Genomic DNA, 19531 nt, shown 5'->3' on the forward strand with positions numbered 1-19531 from the left:
TGGATTGCGGTACGATGAGTCACAGCAAACTATTTTTAGAAAGTGCAACAATGCAGAAGGCATGACTGTGTTTGTGTGTGTGTATATATATATATATATAAACAGACACACAATATTATGCAAGAGTGGATTTGTAAAGATGGGATTGTGCGTGTCTGCTCAGTGTTCACATGTTTAATCAGCGAGATCTACTGGGCAGAGGCTCAAGTGAAAGAGGTGTAGCATTTACAATATAGCAGGGGCTGTATTAGTGTGGCACCAGAATAGGCTATAACACACTGTTAGAAGACAATGTAAGGTGTATTTCTCAGCCACAGAAGGTCCACCCACAGGTTAATGTAGAGTAGAGTCCTTTCATTGCACTAATCTGGCCTCTGCCAGTTGCATTCTGATTGGCTCTCTGTACATCCATGCATATGCACTTCCATGTATCATGGCTCTTATTGGTCCAAAATGAATCATAAAGACTGCCTCCTTCTACACGTCATGCCAAAATAGCAGATATGTGATTGGATCCCTTACATGTCAGTAAGCTTTAATACTTTAAATAAATAATAATCTGTGAGTTTCTACTGCTATAATCTGGTGTTTAGTTATTTTCAAAGCATTGGGTTGCCAGTTTTTTCTTGACAATACCCAACACATCAAATTTTCCTGTGTTTTAGAGCATAATGTTTGTGTGTGTGCACACATTTGTCACTGACCTGTATGCCTATAGAGGACCTGGGTGTTTTCAGGTACTCCTCGGCTTTGGACACCAGTATGGCTTTGTCACAGGTCATTACAGAGCTGTGGCTGTCAGTGGATGGGTGTCTCTTTCCTGATATTGCCATGGCTGCTGCTTCCATGGCGATGGTGACCGCTTTGGCACTGTCCAGGCTATCTGTGGAGTTGTAGAGTGCTCTGCCCAGACCCAGCCCAAGCCCCTCAGAACCCCATAAACCTGGGCAGAGAAAACATTCAGGTCATAAAAGAAAGACAAAGCCAGTGATGTCATACTAGAAGGATCATAGAAAAGTGAAGACAGGACAATAAGAGGGAAGGAGAGAAGGCAGCTATGTCATAATAGAAGAATAAAGTCAGTGATGTCATAATAGAACAATTCAGTATTGTGATATGATTATAAATAAACAGAACAAAATGTCATAAATGTTAAACAATAATAGGAAGAAAACAATGATGAAGTGATGTCAAATTAGAAGGGGACAATGTGGTGATGTCATAAGAGAAGGAGAACACAGTGTAGTGATGTCATGATAAAACAACAGCAACTGAGGACCTCACTGTTCCAAACAGGAGACGGTAAGCAAACATATAAAGAAATAAGAACAGAAAGTTCATAACTGCTCACAATACGAGAGAAAGGCAGTGATGTCATAACAGAAGATTAGCATATAGTGACGTCATAAAAGAATAATAGAAAGTGACAAGACTGACCAGGTAAATTAGCTTTAAAAATGTGGATAATTTCTGTACTTTACAACAAACCTGATATGTTTGTTGGTAACATTTGGAAAAGACTTATTACAGGTTAGTAGAGCATCACAATTATTTTTAAGCTGTAATTTAAAACATTAAGTAGTGTTCCTTTAATATTCTATGCACTGCATGCCTTGACCATATCACTGTTTCATTATACTGTATTGCCACATAATGAAGAGGTGATACAAAAAATGTAGTGGTCAGTGAGGGTCTGACCTCCTCTGGTCAGGCGTCCCTCATGGTAGGCATCCTGTGTGGACTCAGTGCTGCTCTGGGCGGTGATGGAGATGAGAGGTTTTGAGGTGCTGCGGGGGGGCACGGGAGGGGGCGTCCGCTTATAGGTGGGAGTGCTGGGGGTGTAGGTGACCGCTGGGTGTTGGGAGTAGGTGGAGAAAGAGAGAGAGAGAAATATTTTCATTATCTGACATTTTATCATTGTCCTCTAGTTATTTCTTTCAATGTCATTACAAACTTACACTGACCAGCCATAACATTATGATCACCTCCTTGTTCCTTGCTCCATACAGGAGCGCTCTATTGGTCAGGAGCTCCACAGGGATTGCCACAGAGCAATTATTATTTGACTGGTGGATCATTCTCATTGCTGCACTGACAATGACGTGATGTGTTGGTACGAGTGGATCAGACACAGCAGTGCTGCTGGAGTTTCTAAATACTGTATCCACACACTGTCCACTCTGTTAGACACATGTAGCTCATCTTTTGCTCTACAGTTTGTGTTGGTTGTCCTCAAGTCCTTCGTCAATGGACACAGGACGCTGTTGGCTGGATATTTTTGTTTGGCGGATATTTCTCCATCGAGCAGTGACACTGAGTGTTGTAAAAACCACAGCAGCACCATTGTCTGATCCACTCATACCAGCACACCAACACACACTGACACACCACCATGACATCATTGTCACTGCAGCACTGAGAATGGTCCACTAAGCCAAATCATACCTGCTCTGTGGGGGTCCTGAGCATTGATGAACAGGTTGAAAAGGGGGCAAACAAAGTATGCAGAACAACAGATGGACTACAGTCTGTAATTACCAAGTGCTTTTTTATGGTCAGTGGAGCAATTCTAATAATTTCTGTTCTGTATCAGCACGACTGAATTAAGTGAAGGAAGGCCTCTAACTCTGCACAGGGCTGTGAGAAAACTGCTGAGTGCACTCACGTGTGCAGTCAAACAAAGTGTAAAGAAGCAGAAAATACCAAACCAAGCAAGAAACTTTTCATCAAACGCCACACAACAGCACTTTTAATGAATTTGACACGTGAGCCTCACTGCGTTAAAGAAGCTGCAAAGGAAGCATTGAACTCGGGAAGGAACTCGAGCTTTAAAACGAGCCTCCGTCGTCTGGAGGGCGGGAGCGCGTGTGAACGCGTGATGAAGCCTGCTGACAGTTATCTCCACTCGTCCTGCTCTAGTGATGAGCGAGGGATTAGCCTCCAAACTCTTTCTTTCAAGTGCAAATAAGAGCGCTGCTCTAATCCAGCCAGATGGACCACTAAATGGCTTCTTTTCTGGGCTCGATCGGCCCTCTCTCGCCTCTGCTAAACGAAACTCTTTGTCAGATCTGTGGACTGGAGGGTGTTAGCAATAAAAATCCCTCCCTCAGCTCACTGGAGAGTGAGGGGTGTGGGGGGCAGCGAGGGTCAAGGAGTGTCCACTCACTGACATTTCCTGAAGCACTTTGTTAGACGTTTTGATGTTTCTGTTTTAATAAAGCTGTAATAAACAGTTATTAAAAGGCAGCACAATCTCATATAACGCTGGCAGTAATCAAAGCTGTCCACTTCCCTGAAGGACTATTAGAGAGAGACTGTGCAATTTCCATGCTACTGTTATAATAAAGTTGCAATAAACAGTTCATAAAAGCAGTGCAATTTCTTTTGAATCCGGTTGTGATTACAGCTGTTTAATTACTGACCTTCCCTGAAGGACTTTTTTGAGAGAAACTTGTAGTCAATGACAATGGTGTAACAAACTTGTAATAAACTATTCATAAATGGTAATGCAGTTCTCATGAAGCTAGCACTGCTAAATCTGTCCATTCACTGGCTCTCCCTGAAGGACATTGTTGGAGATAATTTCCTCCCCACAGAGAAACTGCTGCAAGTTGCACACTGCAGTTTAAATAAAGTTGTAATAAAGTGATAATTGAAGGCAGTACACTCTCAAATTAAGCTTGCAGTAATCAAAACTGTCCACTTACTGACCTTCCCTAAAAGACTATTACAGAAAGCCTGGTAGTCACTGACATTCCCTAAATGACTTTTTTTGAGAGTTTGATGCTGCATTTGTAATAAATCTGTAATAAACTGCTCATAAATGGCAATTAATTTTCATACAAAGCTAGCACTTATGAGGCTGTATAGAATCACTGACTCTGATACGAACCGGTTGATGAGCTATGAGCAGTTAATGTTCTACTTCAAGCGTGTTAAGCTGTATATTGATGTGAAAAGACATTATTGTGAAAATGGATGGGGCGTGTATTTATTTGTACAAGTGTTTTCAGTAATTTAAGTATTTGTAACAATCTAATAACTGAAGATGGTGAATTTATTAAACATCTAATATGGAATTATAAAAAATGTGGTGGACTTTCACAAACTCTGTCAAGTTCAATTTCAGTGGATCTCAAGACTCAAGGACTGGCTACACATTGTGTCCTTTCTCTGTTCAGCTCACAGATCATTATTAAGCCTTTAATAAAGTGAGTCGGTTGTATTAGAGCCCATATATTAGAACTCTATTCCGTCTCCGGCTGCGATGACCAGCTTCGCCTTAATGAACAGTCTATGATCATATCCCTCTCAGACCTCTGTCATACGCTGTAATGAGGTTCAAACCTGCTCTGACTGAACTGAAAACCTTGTTTTTAAGGATGTAATCCTGTCTTACACTCATACTGAACTTCCTCCCCAACATTTCCTCATATCTGCTCTTCAGTGTGTTATACAAGATCAGACTTTGGAGGACTAAATAGTGTTCATTTTACAGTAAATGTCAGGAACGAGGGGCGAATTGAGGGAGGCGGACGCATTCGCTAAAACACGGGATAATTTAATATAAACAAAACAACGATACTTAAACAGGACACAAACAAACAAGGAGCCAAACAAGCTAAATAAAACAAAGGAAACTGGACAGGGAAAACAGGACAGACGGACGAAAAGCGACACGACGAAAAAGGAGAAGAAACGGGGAAACTCTAGAGACAGACGGACAGACTAAATAACATGACCAACTAAACACAGGATAAAGGGGAAATGTACGACAAACGGATGAGAGACAAGAGGGCTTAAATACTCACACAAACGAGACACACCTGGACAGATAACGAGGATGGGTAACACATGACACGGACGAGGAGGCGGAACAAAGGCGGAGACTCGAACATAAACAAAACAGAGCCATGTGCAAATAAAGCACATGGCAGGGACAACAGACTGACAGGACGAAGGCGTGACAGATGCCCCCCCCAAGAACGCGCAACTCCCGGGCGCGTACTCCTAAACCCCCCAGGAGCTGGTGCAGGAGAGGGCACGAAAAACATGACAGGACAACAAACCAACAGGTGACAGGACTCAGGACAGGACGGGAACCGACACAGGAGCTGGGGACACGACAGGACCGAATATACGAGACGGGACTTGGGACATGACAGGAGACTAACAAAGGGGGGCAGCAAGAGACGAGAACGGACTGGACAGGACAGGAGTGGACACATGGGACTTGACAGAGTTTTTGACATTGGACATGACACTGGATGGAAACAGGGACTGGACAGAAGACGGGACAGGTGACAGAACTTGGTGCTGGGACTGGACGGGAGCAGAGACTGGTGACAAGACGCTGGACAGGATAGGAACATTAGACTGGACAGGGGTATGTGACTGGACAGAAGACAGGACAGGTGACATGACACTAGACTGAAACGGAGACTGGACATGACTAACAGGGGACTGGACATGAGACAGGACAGAGGGTTGGAACGGGGACAAGACTTGAGACTGGACAGGGGTTTGAGACAGAGACTGGACTGGAGACAAGACAGGGGACTGAACGTGGGACGGATACAGAGACTGGACACGTTTAGGGACAGAAGACTGGACAGGTGACAGGACAGGGGACTGGAATGGAGACGGGACTGATGACAGGACTGGGTGCTGGGAATGGACGGGAGCAGAGACTGGTGACGAGACAGGGGACAAGACACTGGACAGGATAGGAACATAAGACTGGACATTGGACAGATACGGAGACTGGACATGACTAACAGGGGACTGAACATGAGACAGGACAGGGGGTTGAAACGTAGACTGGACAGGGCTGACAGGAGACTGGACTGGACTTGGTAGGGGAACAGGGACCAAGACGTTTACGGGGACAGAGATGAATACAGTAACAGGGACCGGGACAGACACAAAGGCAGACACGGGTACTGGGACAAGGACAGAGACCGGAACCAAGACAGGGACAGACAGGGGAACCAATACAACAGGTGGGTGCCCAGGGCTGGCAAATGTCTGTGGGGCAGTCCGAGGAACCAGCCTGGGCACAGTTCTGGGGATCGGCCTCGAAGTCTTTCGGGCCGACCTACGGACATGGACAGGAGCGGCCGTAGCCACAGTCACGGGGACAGGAGAGGCCGTAGCCACAGACACGGGGACAGGAGAGGCGGGTGCCGCCATAGTCACGGGGACAGGAGAGGCCGTAGCCACAGTCACGGGGACAGGAGAGGCCGTAGCCACAGTCACGGGGACAGGAGAGGCCGTAGCCACAGTCACGGGGACAGGAGAGGCCGTAGCCACAGTCACGGGGACAGGAGCGGCGGGTGCCGCCATCACCGAGACAGGAGCGGCGGGTGCCGCCATCACCGAGACAGGAGCGGCGGGTGCCGCCATCACCGAGACAGGAGCGGCGGGTGCCGCCATCACCGAGACAGGAAGCCCTGCGACGTCGTCCACGGAGGCAGGGGAACCTCCGACGTCGTCCACGGAGGCAGGGGAACCTCCGACGTCGTCCACGGAGGCAGGGGGGCCTGCGACGACGTCCAAGGAGGCAGGGGGGCCTGCGACGACGTCCAAGGAGGCAGGGGGGCCTGCGACGACGTCCAAGGAGGCAGGGGGGCCTGCGACGACGTCCAAGGAGGCAGGGGGGCCTGCGACGACGTCCAAGGAGGCAGGGGGGCCTGCGACGACGTCCAAGGAGGCAGGAGACAGTGCGACGACGTCCACGGAGGCAGAGGAATCTGCGCCGTCGTCCACGAAGACTGGGGAACGTGCGACGACGTCCACGGAGGCAGAGGAGTCTGCGCCGTCGTCCACGAAGACTGGGGAACGTGCGACGACGTCCACGGAGGCAGAGGAGTCTGCGACGTCGTCCACGAAGACTGGGGAACGTGCGACGACGTCCACGGAGGCAGAGGAGTCTGCGACGTCGTCCACGAAGACTGGGGAACGTGCGACGACGTCCACGGAGGCAGAGGAATCTGCGTCGTCGTCCACGAAGACTGGAGAGGCGCGCGTCGCGCTCACGAAGACAGGAGAGGCGCGCGTCGCGCTCACGAAGACAGGAGAGGCGCGCGCCGCGCTCTCGAGGACAGGCGCGGCTGGAGGCGCCGCGTTAACGAAGACAGGAGTTCGTGCTGCTCGCCGGGCTCGCGCTGGAGCTGTAAAGGGTTTAGGGGGTTTCACAGGCGCACCCATTAGATCACCTCGAGGTGCGCCCCTGTTAGCCTCAGACCTCAGAGCTCCGGAGGTGAGGCTAACAGCCCCTACCCTTAACGCCCCCCCAAAAATTTCCCCGGACCTGAGGGGGTAATCCTCCAGCGAGGGGGGAACTCCAGCACGCTTCTTCCGCCGGCTCTTTCGACTCCCGCTGGCGCAACTACTCGATTCCCGAGTCGACTCTTCCGCTATAGGATCCGGAACAGCGCCAGGCAGGAGCTGGAGCCGGCGACTCCATTCCGAGGCCGCTTTCAAAGCCTCCTCCACAGGATCTTTGGGGCCTGTGCGGAATGGAGTCCGGCGAACGGCACACCCCTTAAGGTAATAGTCCGTGCTAGCTGCGTCCTGTAGGTCGTACATTCTGTCAGGAACGAGGGGCGAATTGAGGGAGGCGGACGCATTCGCTAAAACACGGGATAATTTAATATAAACAAAACAACGATACTTAAACAGGACACAAACAAACAAGGAGCCAAACAAGCTAAATAAAACAAAGGAAACTGGACAGGGAAAACAGGACAGACGGACGAAAAGCGACACGACGAAAAAGGAGAAGAAACGGGGAAACTCTAGAGACAGACGGACAGACTAAATAACATGACCAACTAAACACAGGATAAAGGGGAAATGTACGACAAACGGATGAGAGACAAGAGGGCTTAAATACTCACACAAACGAGACACACCTGGACAGATAACGAGGATGGGTAACACATGACACGGACGAGGAGGCGGAACAAAGGCGGAGACTCGAACATAAACAAAACAGAGCCATGTGCAAATAAAGCACATGGCAGGGACAACAGACTGACAGGACGAAGGCGTGACAGTAAACACTCAGCGTGGCATCCAGACAGATGCCACGCTGAGAATATATAATGAATGCATTAGATTTTATGGTAATCTTTCTCGACTAAATATAGACTTTGTGTTGGTAGACACTCAGCTGCATGCCACCAATTTTAGTCGAAAGTGTTCCTGGCTCAATTTGACATTTGACCCGGTGCAGTTTTAATTATCCAAAAGATGTCTGAAACCAAAGAAATCCAAACAAGCAGTGTGAATATTTCATTACTAAGTCCATTACTAATTATTCTATTAATATTTAGTGCAGTGGTGTTCCTTACCTCTAACAGGTTCAATTAGGATAATCCACTCATTTTACATAAAAAAATACAACTTTTTTAATGTTTCATTATTTTATTACTTTTTAAAGACTGGCTGTCGATTCATCCTTCGACTTATAGACCCCAGCCAGGATGAGGAGCCCCAAATATGCATCTAAATGTGTTTTATTTAACGTTACACATATATAGCACCTTTCTAGAAACCTAAGGACATGTTACAACAACACTCAACATTCAATCCACACACACACTGGTGAGAAGCAGCAGCCAAACACGCAGCGTACTCTTGACCAGGAACGACCGTCCACCTGGAGGACTGCATCTGGCACTAGAGTTTCACCCAGGATAGAGTGCCAATACATATCTGGGCACATACACATTCACTCACACATACAGACATTCATTCACATACACACTCATTGGCTCACACACCAGGACAGTTATGAAAGAAGCCAATTCACCTAACCTCCATGTTTTTGGGCTGTGGGAGGAAACTGGAGACCCCGGAGGATTTGTCCAGCTCCTTCCACTTCTCCCCATAAACACTCCTCCCTTCTAGATTACTCATTTGCAGAATGATTTTCTGTACTAAATCTGGCATGACCAGCTCAAAAGCTGACTTGATGTTAGTCATACAACTCTCTGCTATCCTAGTGGGCCCTGGCACTTTATTATGTTACTCTTTATTATGTTTTCTGCAGACAGTTTTTCCTGACGCATATTTGGGAATGAAGCCCACTGTATTTCATCACTTTTTTACATGAATGTCTTGCTTGGAGGAATAGGAATATGCAGAGAATCTTTTATGTTTTGTCCCTCCCCTGCTGAGTGTCCAATGAATTGTATCCACTGCACCTGTGTGTGTGTGTGTGTGTGTGTGTGTGTGTGTGAGATTGGGGTGAAATATGTCTCACAGTTGCAAACAAAGAAATATTCTGATATTTCTGACACCCTTTTACCTCCAGTTTGACTGCCGGGTCAAATTGACCCAAACAGTATCTATGTGATATAAACATGCAGGGGGTGGTTGCAAATATGTGAGAGGAACCATTTTCATATTATATGTTGATTACACTAATTAAGGCGAGCATAAGGAGTTTCATACTGAAAAAAAAATATTTTTAACTATTTTTCCTAGATCTTGAAACTTTAACACGGGTCATTTTGACATGTAACATAACAGGAGGGTTAAACAATTATGATCCCATTTGAGGAAAAAGTTTGCAAAATCAGATGAGACATGGCAAATAAGTGACATCTTCCTAAACAAAAATAAACCATTGTAAATCTTAAGAGAAATGTTGTAAATATTATTAACTCTAAAGAGACATTAGTAAACCTTAGTGAACCTACATTAACCTAGAAAACTTAAGTAACACCTGTGTAAATATTTGTAAACATTTGTAAAACATGGCAAACCTAAGTACACCTTATTAAACCTTAAGCTTAGCAAACCACAGTGTCCTAACTGCAAGCGATGCGAGTGAGTGACAATTAAAGCTTAGTAAACTCATTAAAACCTCAGTCAAATCGAACATACGCAATGCAAGTGACTATCAACATAAATAATCGAACATTCCTATAATAATCAATACAGCTGTCTGCACCGAACGTGAGCGTCAGTGTGAGATGTGGCATTTTTGAAGGATGCCCTATTTCTATTTATGACACACAGCTGCTGTCAGTCGGATAAACAAGATCTCCAGAAATGAGTGCACATTTTTTTACAAGGAGTACCCTAGACATTTCTAACATTGGTACCGTTTGCTTCATAATAGTTGAGAATTAATGTACGTTCACTAAGAGAGACCACCACTGGTGGCGCTGTTTCAATATATACACTCAGGCTCTCTGTTATGTTCCTGAAGAAGAGCTACAGAAACCCTGCTGTAATTTGTTAGTGATAGTGTTACAACAACAAAAAACACTGCCATTTCTAGACTTTAGAGTTGACAGTTATAGTAGGTTATGGTTAGGGTTAGGACTCAATGCTGGTTTAATGTTTACCACTGACATTGTTGTGGTTTCCAAAGCTCACAGTTCCCATTAAGCCTGGGAGCCACTACACGAGTTTTGAGGTCGAGACAGATTATAAACAGAAAGAGTATCTCACACTACGTGACTGTTTTTTGCCGATTTTTATGGAGACATAAGGTGGAAGGGAAAATTAGAATAAAGTCGGAATAAAGGCTTTATTGAAGTGAAGTCTCAAGCTGCTCACAGACAGATCAGTATGTTCTGATGTGGCACTTGTCTTTTAGAGATTATTAGGCTATGTCGCATTTTTACATCTACTCTACTCTATGCTTTTTGGTACCTGGTTGGTACCTGGTTTTCCAATCCCCCCCCCCCCCCCCCCCCAAATGTAACTGTTGATGTTCTCTAAATGTGGGGTTACACCACATGAATGTAGCTCAATTTAAACCCCGATTTCCAGTAGGGCTGAGTATAAACTCTTCACCAACTCAAGGCTGAACGAGTCCCATCAACAGCCAATGAGAACAGAGCACAGAAAGCAAACACAGGCGTGGGCAGGGGAACTCTACACTGAAAAATGATAAGGTAAAACTATTAAAAACTACAATACATTACGTAGTGCTGTGTGCACAAAGAACAATGAGCCTGTGTCCTATCCTATCTAACACTAGCCTTAACCTAAAACTTAAATATAAACATAACTGGTTTAAAGGAATAAAAACAACAGTGTTTTGTTCTTGTTAAATGCTGTTTCTAACACCTAACCCCTAACCCTAACCGTCTTCAAAAGACCATGATATCATTTGATGAGCAGCCGTTGTGAGTTGCATTAAAATCAAAAGATTTGACATGAAATGTAAAAAAATGTAAAAAAAACCCCAAGTGAGCAAGCTAGGGGCGACAGTGGCAAGGAAAAACTCCCCCAGCTGAGGAAGAAACCTTGGGAGGAACCAAGGCTCACAAGGGGTGACCTATCCTCCTCTGGTTAATCTACTGGTAATAATAGTTAGTAGTCCGTGAGAACTTCAGTGTAGGGACAGCTTCAAGGCACTTGGTGGTTGCTGGAGCGTGGGCAGCTGGTCTGAAGCATGGAGGAGGGTCTCGACAGTCATCCATCAGTGTCCAGACAGACAGGTGGGCAGTCGTTTACTCGGAAAAATGTAAAGGGATGGAATTTGTTTTGAACTGTTTTGTGTTTGTAAAGTTGGAAATGTGAACATTTCCAGAGTGTGGCTAATGACTTCGGCAGATCTGATTATGACAGCTTTAACTAAAAGGAGAGATCCAGAAGGACACACAGACACGGGAGCATCCTGAAACACTGGCATCCCTCCGCTCCACCGTCAACAAACCTGAGTGATCACGTGAAGCGGCGGGACGACAGCACCAGCGTCTCAGTTTACTATAATTCCCTGTGTCCATGGACCTATCGCCTTTATCTTTGGGGGAGCATTAACTACCAAAAGATAAACTAAACAAATGAGTTTTTAGCCTAGATTTGAAGATTGCGACTGTGTTTGAGTCCCGAACACATGGGGGGCTTTATAAGAAAAGGCTCTTCCCCCAGCTGAGGCCTTCTGAATTCTGGGAATTATTAAAAAAAAAAACAGTATTCTGTGATCTGAGTGAACGTGGAGGCTCATAATAGGAAATTGTATCTTGAAGGTATTCAGGTGCAAGCCCATGTAGAGCTTTATATGTTAGTAACAGAATTTTGTAGTCAATGCGGAATTTAACAGGCAGCCAATGAAGTGATGATAGAACTGAACTGATATGTTCAAATGTTCTACTTTTAGTGAGGACCCTGGCATCAGCATTTTGAACCAGTTGAAGTTTTCTTAAATTTCTGCTGGTGCATCCTGACAGTAGTGCGTTACAGTAGTCAAGCCTTGACGTAATAAAGGCACGTGCTAATGTTTCTGCATCATGTAGGGATAAGGCATTTCTAATCTTAGCGATGTTGCGAAAATGTAAAAAAGCTGTCCTAGTCATACTGCCTATGTGTTGATCAAATGAAAAATCGGTGTCAATTATGACACCAAGATGTTTTGCTGCTGAACCAGGTTTAACTGGAAAGTCAGCGAGATTTAAAATGAAATCTGATAATTTATTTATTGCCACCTTTGGACCCAAAAGCAGGACCTCTGTTTTGTTGCTGTTTAGAACGATGAAGTTACGCAACATCCAGCCTTTCACGTCTTTTACACAGTCCGTTATTTTCTTTGATCTGTGTTTGTCATCGGGCTTGGCTGAAATATACAATTAAAACAAATGTGATCTCTACTGAAGATTGGAGATATTATAATCTGCATTTCCTCATGAGTGACAGGTCTCTCTGGCCAATCAGTGGTTTACAGGTTTACACACCATGTTTATTCCCTACTCAGTTCCCTTGGAACCACGAGCGAGCAGGTCCTAAAAAGAATCAATTTCCAGGAACCAAGAAGCAAAATCGAATAAAAAAAAATGCAGAGTAGAGCCAAGTTGGGTAGAGTCGGTACCATACAGTGGAAAAGCACCAATATTAAACCTAACAAAGTAATAGCTAACATTACTAGCTAACAATAGCAACAAACAGTGACTACTTTGCAGTCTCAGACCTTTACAAGGGACTATTAGCTGAGCCACTTGATGTGTGCCTTACATTCTCCACTGAGGTGTCATGTCTACTACAAAGAATGAGTCCTGTAGTAGGTCTGAATCTGATCTCCCTGACCACTTTCATCAGAGCTATTCATCAGTCCTCCCTTCCTATTTCAAGATGGCCTTAGTACTGAGCGGCTGCATTACTGAACGACAGTATAAATCAAGAGTAGCCCTGCGTCCCAACGCCACGCTTTATCTCGCTTTTCCTCCCTCGCTCTCTTTGTAACGATGCATGTGTTAAAAGATGAGTGCTGGAAGGTGTTTTGTAGAGATTGGCTGGACTTATAGTTCCCTATTGGACCATTCTTTTGGCGGTAACATCTATTTCTGTAGTGAGTCCGATGGTTTCTCTCTTTTCTCCTTGCCGCCTCCTTTGTTTCCCTCGAAACCAAAGTCCAGATTTCTATAAACGGCAGTGGTCTAATTGCCTAGACTTTTCCCTGCTGGGCCTTGGCCTGTGGACTGGAAACTACTGAACTGAGATCTGTTTAATGCTGCCTGGTTGGATGCCAGTGGTCCTCTTTCCAAAGTGGACTCTTCTCAAATCTGTTTAGGACTAGCTCATTTGATTCAGAGAGTTCAGTTCCTGTTATGAAATGATCCCAGTTCTATTTAAAGCTCTGCAGATTGATGCCAGGGTTAATTTCTCTTCTAGTTTACTGATTATAGATCTGTTTAAAGTATGGTGGTTGAATGAAAGGGATTGTTTTTTCTCATGAACTGATCCCAGATCTGTTTAAAACTCTCTGGCTTGATTCATATATCAGATCTGTTTAAAGTCTAATTATATTTATTCCTTTGAACTGATTCCAGACTTGTCCGAAGCTCTCTAGCATCATGCCAAGGGCTAGTTTCTTCCAGTGCACTGATCCCAGAATGCCTCAAAGCTGTTTGGTTTAAAGCCAGTGATTTTTTACTTCGCGTAAACTGGTCCCAAAACTGTTAGAACTTTCATGCTGTCATACTGGTGTAATTATCTCCTTATGGATTATTTCCAAATACTTTGGGACTTTCTCACCACGGTGACGTTGACTCAGGGCAGTCTCACCAAAGTGATAGCGTTGACTGGACAATGAGCCTCAGATTTCTGTATTTTTACCCCTTTTCAGATTTGTTTCCTTGTTTTTGTTGCGTCTGTAACTGTACCCTACTCACTAGTGCACTATATTTGGGTTCCACCATTTTGTGGTTGTGTCCAAAAACATACTGGACTATTTTCACTAAAACAATCCCACATTACACTGCAAAAAGTAGTGTACAACTCATGTAAACTAGCAGATAGCAGATTACCCATAATTCCTACAATTGTTTGGAAAAAAACCTGCATGAGGTAGTGTCTGAAATTCACTACCCTCTTATATTCAGTTCCCTACAGAAGTACACTATATAGTGAATAATATAGGGAATAGTGAACAGGGAGCCATTTCAGACACAGGGCCAGACTTTGTACTCATTTGACAGCCTTAGCCACGCCCCTTCCTCATGACTGCTCCAGGTGACTCTAGTCAGTCTGTGTTAATAAGCCCAGTCCTTCTGTCCTGTTGTTGGTTGGTCAACTGTGGTTTATATGATGTTTGTCACTCTGTCTCCATTTCTATCAGGTTCTGTTTTCCTTGTCTGTCACTCATTAATTTATTCTCTAATTAGGTTTCTGTCATGGTCTTATTCTCGTCTCTTTCTCTCCACCTCTTTATTCCCTTTGTTCCTCTCACTTTTCTGTTTGGTTTTGTGTTTCTTCCAAGTTTGTGTCTACTTTCGCTTGTCTCCGTGACTCTCTTTTGTTTTTAGTCTTTGTATAAAGTTAATCATTTTGTTATTTGGTCATTCCCTTTAGTCTCTGTCTCGTTGAGTCTTTTTTCCAAGCCCTGTTTATGTTGTCAGTCCAGTTCTTCTGCCTTAGTTTTGGTTCTGTCCACATCCAAGGCAGATGCTTTGAAAGTGAATTCAACCTTGATTTTGAGGAACAGTTGTAGGGACCACTGTTAAATAAAAGACTAGTATTAATATTATCACTGAAATCTGTATGTTGTCCCATTCTCTGGTTAGTGGTCATCTACGGAAGTGGCATAGCTTTGTTTGGCAAGAAACCTGCACTGTATGTTTGAAATTCTGTAAAACATTGTAAGTTGCACAGTGCACATTTGAGCTGGTTCCCCTCAATCTACTGTACATGTCCATCCTCATACACACTGTATAACTTTGCAATTTTATTCTCTGACGTATAGGTTCATTGTCACACTCTGTAACTCATATATATATATATATATATATATATATATATATATATATCCAGTTCAGGGTCCAGAGCCTACCTGGAATCACTGGGCGCAAAGCAGGAACACACCCTGGAGGGGGCACCAGTCTTTTCACAGGGTGACACCCATTCACACATTCACTCATTGATTCATACCTACAGACTCTTTTGAGTCACCAATTCACCGACCAAAGTGTGTTTTTGGGCCGTGGGAGGAAACTGGATCACCCGGAGGAAATCCACATGGACACAGGGAGAACACACCAAACTCCTCACAGACAGTCACACGGAGCGGGACTTGAACCCACAACCTCCAGGTCCCTGGAGATATGTGACTGAGACACTACCTGCTGCACCACCATGCATATTTATTCTGCTATTATCTTATACTGTACAATAGCTTTTAGCATTAAAGATGAACTAAACTGAACTGTATTGATATAGAACAGAGTAAATGTGGTTGACATAGATACTTCCTCCTATGTAGTGTTAGACATGGTCATACATCTCTGAAAGCAATTGCACATTTGTAATAAATAAAAAATTGATTTTTAATAAATGGTAATACATTGCTGAAAGGAATTATATTCCACCATTATTTGCCTTGTACCCATTAAATTGACACTCTACTTGGCACAGTGTGACAGTAACTAGAACAAACTCTGTGGATGTCCATGCACTACAACATCATTCTTAGTTCCTTCAGCGATTTTGTGTCGGCAGAAACACATTGTTTTACCACTAACCAGCCTCAGCGCTGCTGGTTTGGGATCTGCTTTTGAAATCTTTCATATCCTCATAAGTACCAGATCCTAGATTTTTCCCACTTTAACATTCAGAGGCATAATACTCATGGACCCTGATGCGTAAAAAAAAAAAAACAAAAAAAAAAAACACACTCCTGCGCTGTGATACATTATGAATAAAGCCCTCCAGATGCCCTTCTGATAGCGTGTTCAGAGCATCAGGGATTACGGGGAATCGGAAGCAGGTTTAAGACCGTTTGGCGCTGGTTCTGCTCCACCGAGCTCCGGCACACTGCAGCGAGGCTTGATAAACTGCGGCAGGCGTAATGAAAGGGATTCCAGCTCCTTATCCCAACATAGCAATCTCTATTCATCAGCAAACACAATCACACGCTCATAAGAGAGGCAAAGGAGGACAGACAGACGTACTACTGCAAGCATTCTGATTGAGTTTGGGAATGTAATATACACAGTACATGTCCAAATATTTGCAGACACCGTCTGAAATAGAGGGTGTTAACCAAAATGATGTGGATACAGAGCTTATAAACTTGTGTTCTCTGGAGCGATGGAACACCATTCAATACTTGTTAGGAGCTGGAGTGGTGTTATTGATCCAGAACTAAATATTCAGGATGAGAACCTGACCCCACTAATGTTCAAGTGGCTGCTGTCAAATCCTCACAGCAAAGTTCCATGGTCCAAATGCTTCACAGAACATTAGAAGATGTTACTCCAGGAAAGCAGGACAACCTCTCTGTTGATATCAATGGTTTCAGAAGAAATATTGGATGACGAGTGTCCAAAAACTTATGGCCATAGAGTGCATAAGCAGTAATGGACATTCCGTGTGTGAAATTGAAGTGGGTATATGCACTACATTCAATAACAAAAGCAGAATGTATGAACACCCCCACACTGTTTGCTCTCTCTCTCACTCTGTGTGTGTACGTGTGTGTAATGATGTGTGTAGTTCTACACACTGAATTTATAGTCCTCAGAGAACAGTGGCTTGTTTTCATGGGCTTTTAAAGCTATGCAAATGCGACCATCCCAGAATTAATGGCGATGCTCCATTATAGTGAATGCCACTCTGCAGATGAGGCTGCATTGCCAGGCAGGGGTCCGAGCATCACTCTTCAAGCTCCAGCTCTGAGGGCACCCCGTCCACATGGATCTGTTTATTTTAAAAAACTGATATTTTACCACTCTCTGTTTTTGAAAATATCCCCATCCAGACGAATATGAAAATGACTGCATTATTATGATAGCCCAGTAGGGGGCCATAGTAGCTCTTAAAGAAAGGCATCAAAACAACACGACGCATGAAAAAACACAGTGGTGTTAATCCCAAATCACTCCATACTCCATGTGTAGTGCACTACGCAAGTCATGAAATGACTGAATCTAGATCTTAATAATGCAGTATACAGCATCATTTATATTTATTCATATGTGTGAATCTGAAATCTAGTGCTAGCTGCAGGTACATTGTAGTGTAATGACTTATGTACTTTACTATATAGGCAGTGAGGAGGTATTTGAATTTCAGCCAGAGACAGGAACACTGTGTGACGTCAGCGTTTACGAAAATATCTGTTTTCTTTTGTCCACACTGTGGAGTGGTGACAAAAAACCTCCACCTTGGAGAAGGTTTTCAAAAACCAACATTTTCAGTGTCCTAAAACAGCCTTTTCTTGTGGATGGGAGGCCAAAAACCTCCCATCCACAATTTTTAAATATAAATGGGTCCTTGTGGACGGAGCCTGATTCTTATACCTCAACTCCTGTCCATAAACACCTGGCATGAGGAACGCCAGACAGAAAGACCTTACCACATGTGGATGTGTGTGTCCATAAATGCTGCACATACCTCACACCATCAAAGAGCCATAGACCAGACACTGGTCTGAGCTGGAGGCGGACACTTCCCTCCTCACACACACACTGAGCTGAGACTAGCACCAGCACTGAATGCCGTCTTCACAACACAACGCTCCACTGTGCACCAGAAGCAAGGGAATGAGTGGCCGAATGCTTGAGCAAGCAAGTGTCTAGGTGAACGAGTTAGTGACTGAGCGAATGAGTGAGTAGTGAGCAAATGAATGACTCTGTGAATGAGTGAGTGAGTGAAGGGATAAATGGGTGAAGGAATGAATGAGTGAAAGAGTGAGTGACAATGAATCAGTGAGGGAATACATAGGTAAATAAATGAGGGAAATTTCAGTGGCCTGAGTGAGTGACTGAGTGAGTGAAAGAATGAGTGAACAGTAACCGAGTGACTGAGTAAGTGAGGAAGCAAGTGACAGAGTGAATGGGCGAGTAACAGAATGAATTGGGGAGAGAATGAGGGACTGTGAGAATGAGTGAGAGAAAGAATAAGTGAATGGATAAGTGAGTGAACAAATAAGGGAGTGAGTGACAGAAAGAATTAGTTTGCTAATGAGTGACTGCAGGAATGAGTGAGTGAATGAGTTGGTGAATGAGTGACAGAGTTCACAGCAAATGCTGCTGGGCGTTGTCTGGATGGTGCTGGGTGGTGGCGGTGACCGTGGTCAGTGCCACTGTGAATGATGGGGACACACTGTTAAAGTGCTGCAGTCTAAAGACACAAAAAGGGCTGACAGAGCAGCGCTGCATCCTGGGGATGGATAGCAGGACTCCTCTGTCTAAATATAGAGACACTCCTGAAGGAGAGAGAGAGGGAGAGAGAGAGAGAGAGAGAGAGAGAGAGAGAGAGAGAGAGAGAGAGAGAGAGAGAGAGAGAGAGAGAGAGAAATGGACATAGACCAGTTAAAAGGAGCCCACGATTTAAAGAAATATTTCTGTTGTCTCAAGAGGTCACTTTCTGGCATGATACAAAGTTGGTGGATGGATGAATGGATGGAAGGATGGACAGATTCTATTAAAATAATGGGTAATAATGGCCTCCTTTACTGTTCTGGGACTGGAACATTGCTGTGAGGATTCAACTGCATTCAGCTTTATAACCCCAACCCTAAACCCCATGGCTCTGAAAGGATGTGGACTGAGGAAGAAAAAAACTGACATATAAGAAGAACAAAGAAGCTGCTGATGCTCTGAGAACAATTGCTCCCACTGAAAGTGAATCTCCTGGAGAGAAAGGAGAGTAAAGTGTGGACACAGAATACAGAACACAAACTGATTTTTATTTTTTCCAGTTGTCTGTGGTAAAAATGAACTTTTTTTCTAAGCTATAAATACTCTGTGTTCCACTGTCAGCTTTTCACTGGCATTTAATATCAGCCAAAAAGCAGCAGCAACTGTTTAGGACACGCAGTAGGAGGAGGAGGAGGAGAGCGAGGGCACGAGGGATATTTCACATTCCACTGCAGTCCTCCAATCTCACACTGCGATAAGCACTAGCGCCCGAATGAATCAATAAAAGCCCCGGCACCCCCGTCACGACTCAAGGGGAAAAACACGGCAACATGGCCAAAGCGTCGCGGGGTGAGAACACCCCTCTCCAGCAGTTAATAACACCGACCCTCCGGGGCCCCATCCCACGGATCGCGCGGAGCCAAGGTGAA

The 19531-nt window shown here is 44.4% G+C and overlaps 1 protein-coding gene across 1 annotated transcript in view; it reads right to left on the reverse strand.

Annotated features, from left to right (window-relative positions):
• Nucleotides 1-19531, reverse strand: part of dlgap2a (discs, large (Drosophila) homolog-associated protein 2a) — an 83553-nt gene that overhangs the window by 18252 nt on the left and 45770 nt on the right. Inside the window, exons 7-8 of the mRNA XM_066650520.1 lie at nt 1699-1851; nt 705-943 (exon numbers count right to left, since the gene is read on the reverse strand). Of these exons, the coding sequence (XP_066506617.1) occupies nt 705-943; nt 1699-1851 (392 nt within the window). The remainder of the gene's footprint in view (nt 1-704; nt 944-1698; nt 1852-19531) is intronic.

The sequence above is a fragment of the Hoplias malabaricus genome, chromosome 1 (genome assembly GCF_029633855.1).
Source record: "Hoplias malabaricus isolate fHopMal1 chromosome 1, fHopMal1.hap1, whole genome shotgun sequence".
Lineage (NCBI taxonomy): Eukaryota > Metazoa > Chordata > Actinopteri > Characiformes > Erythrinidae > Hoplias > Hoplias malabaricus.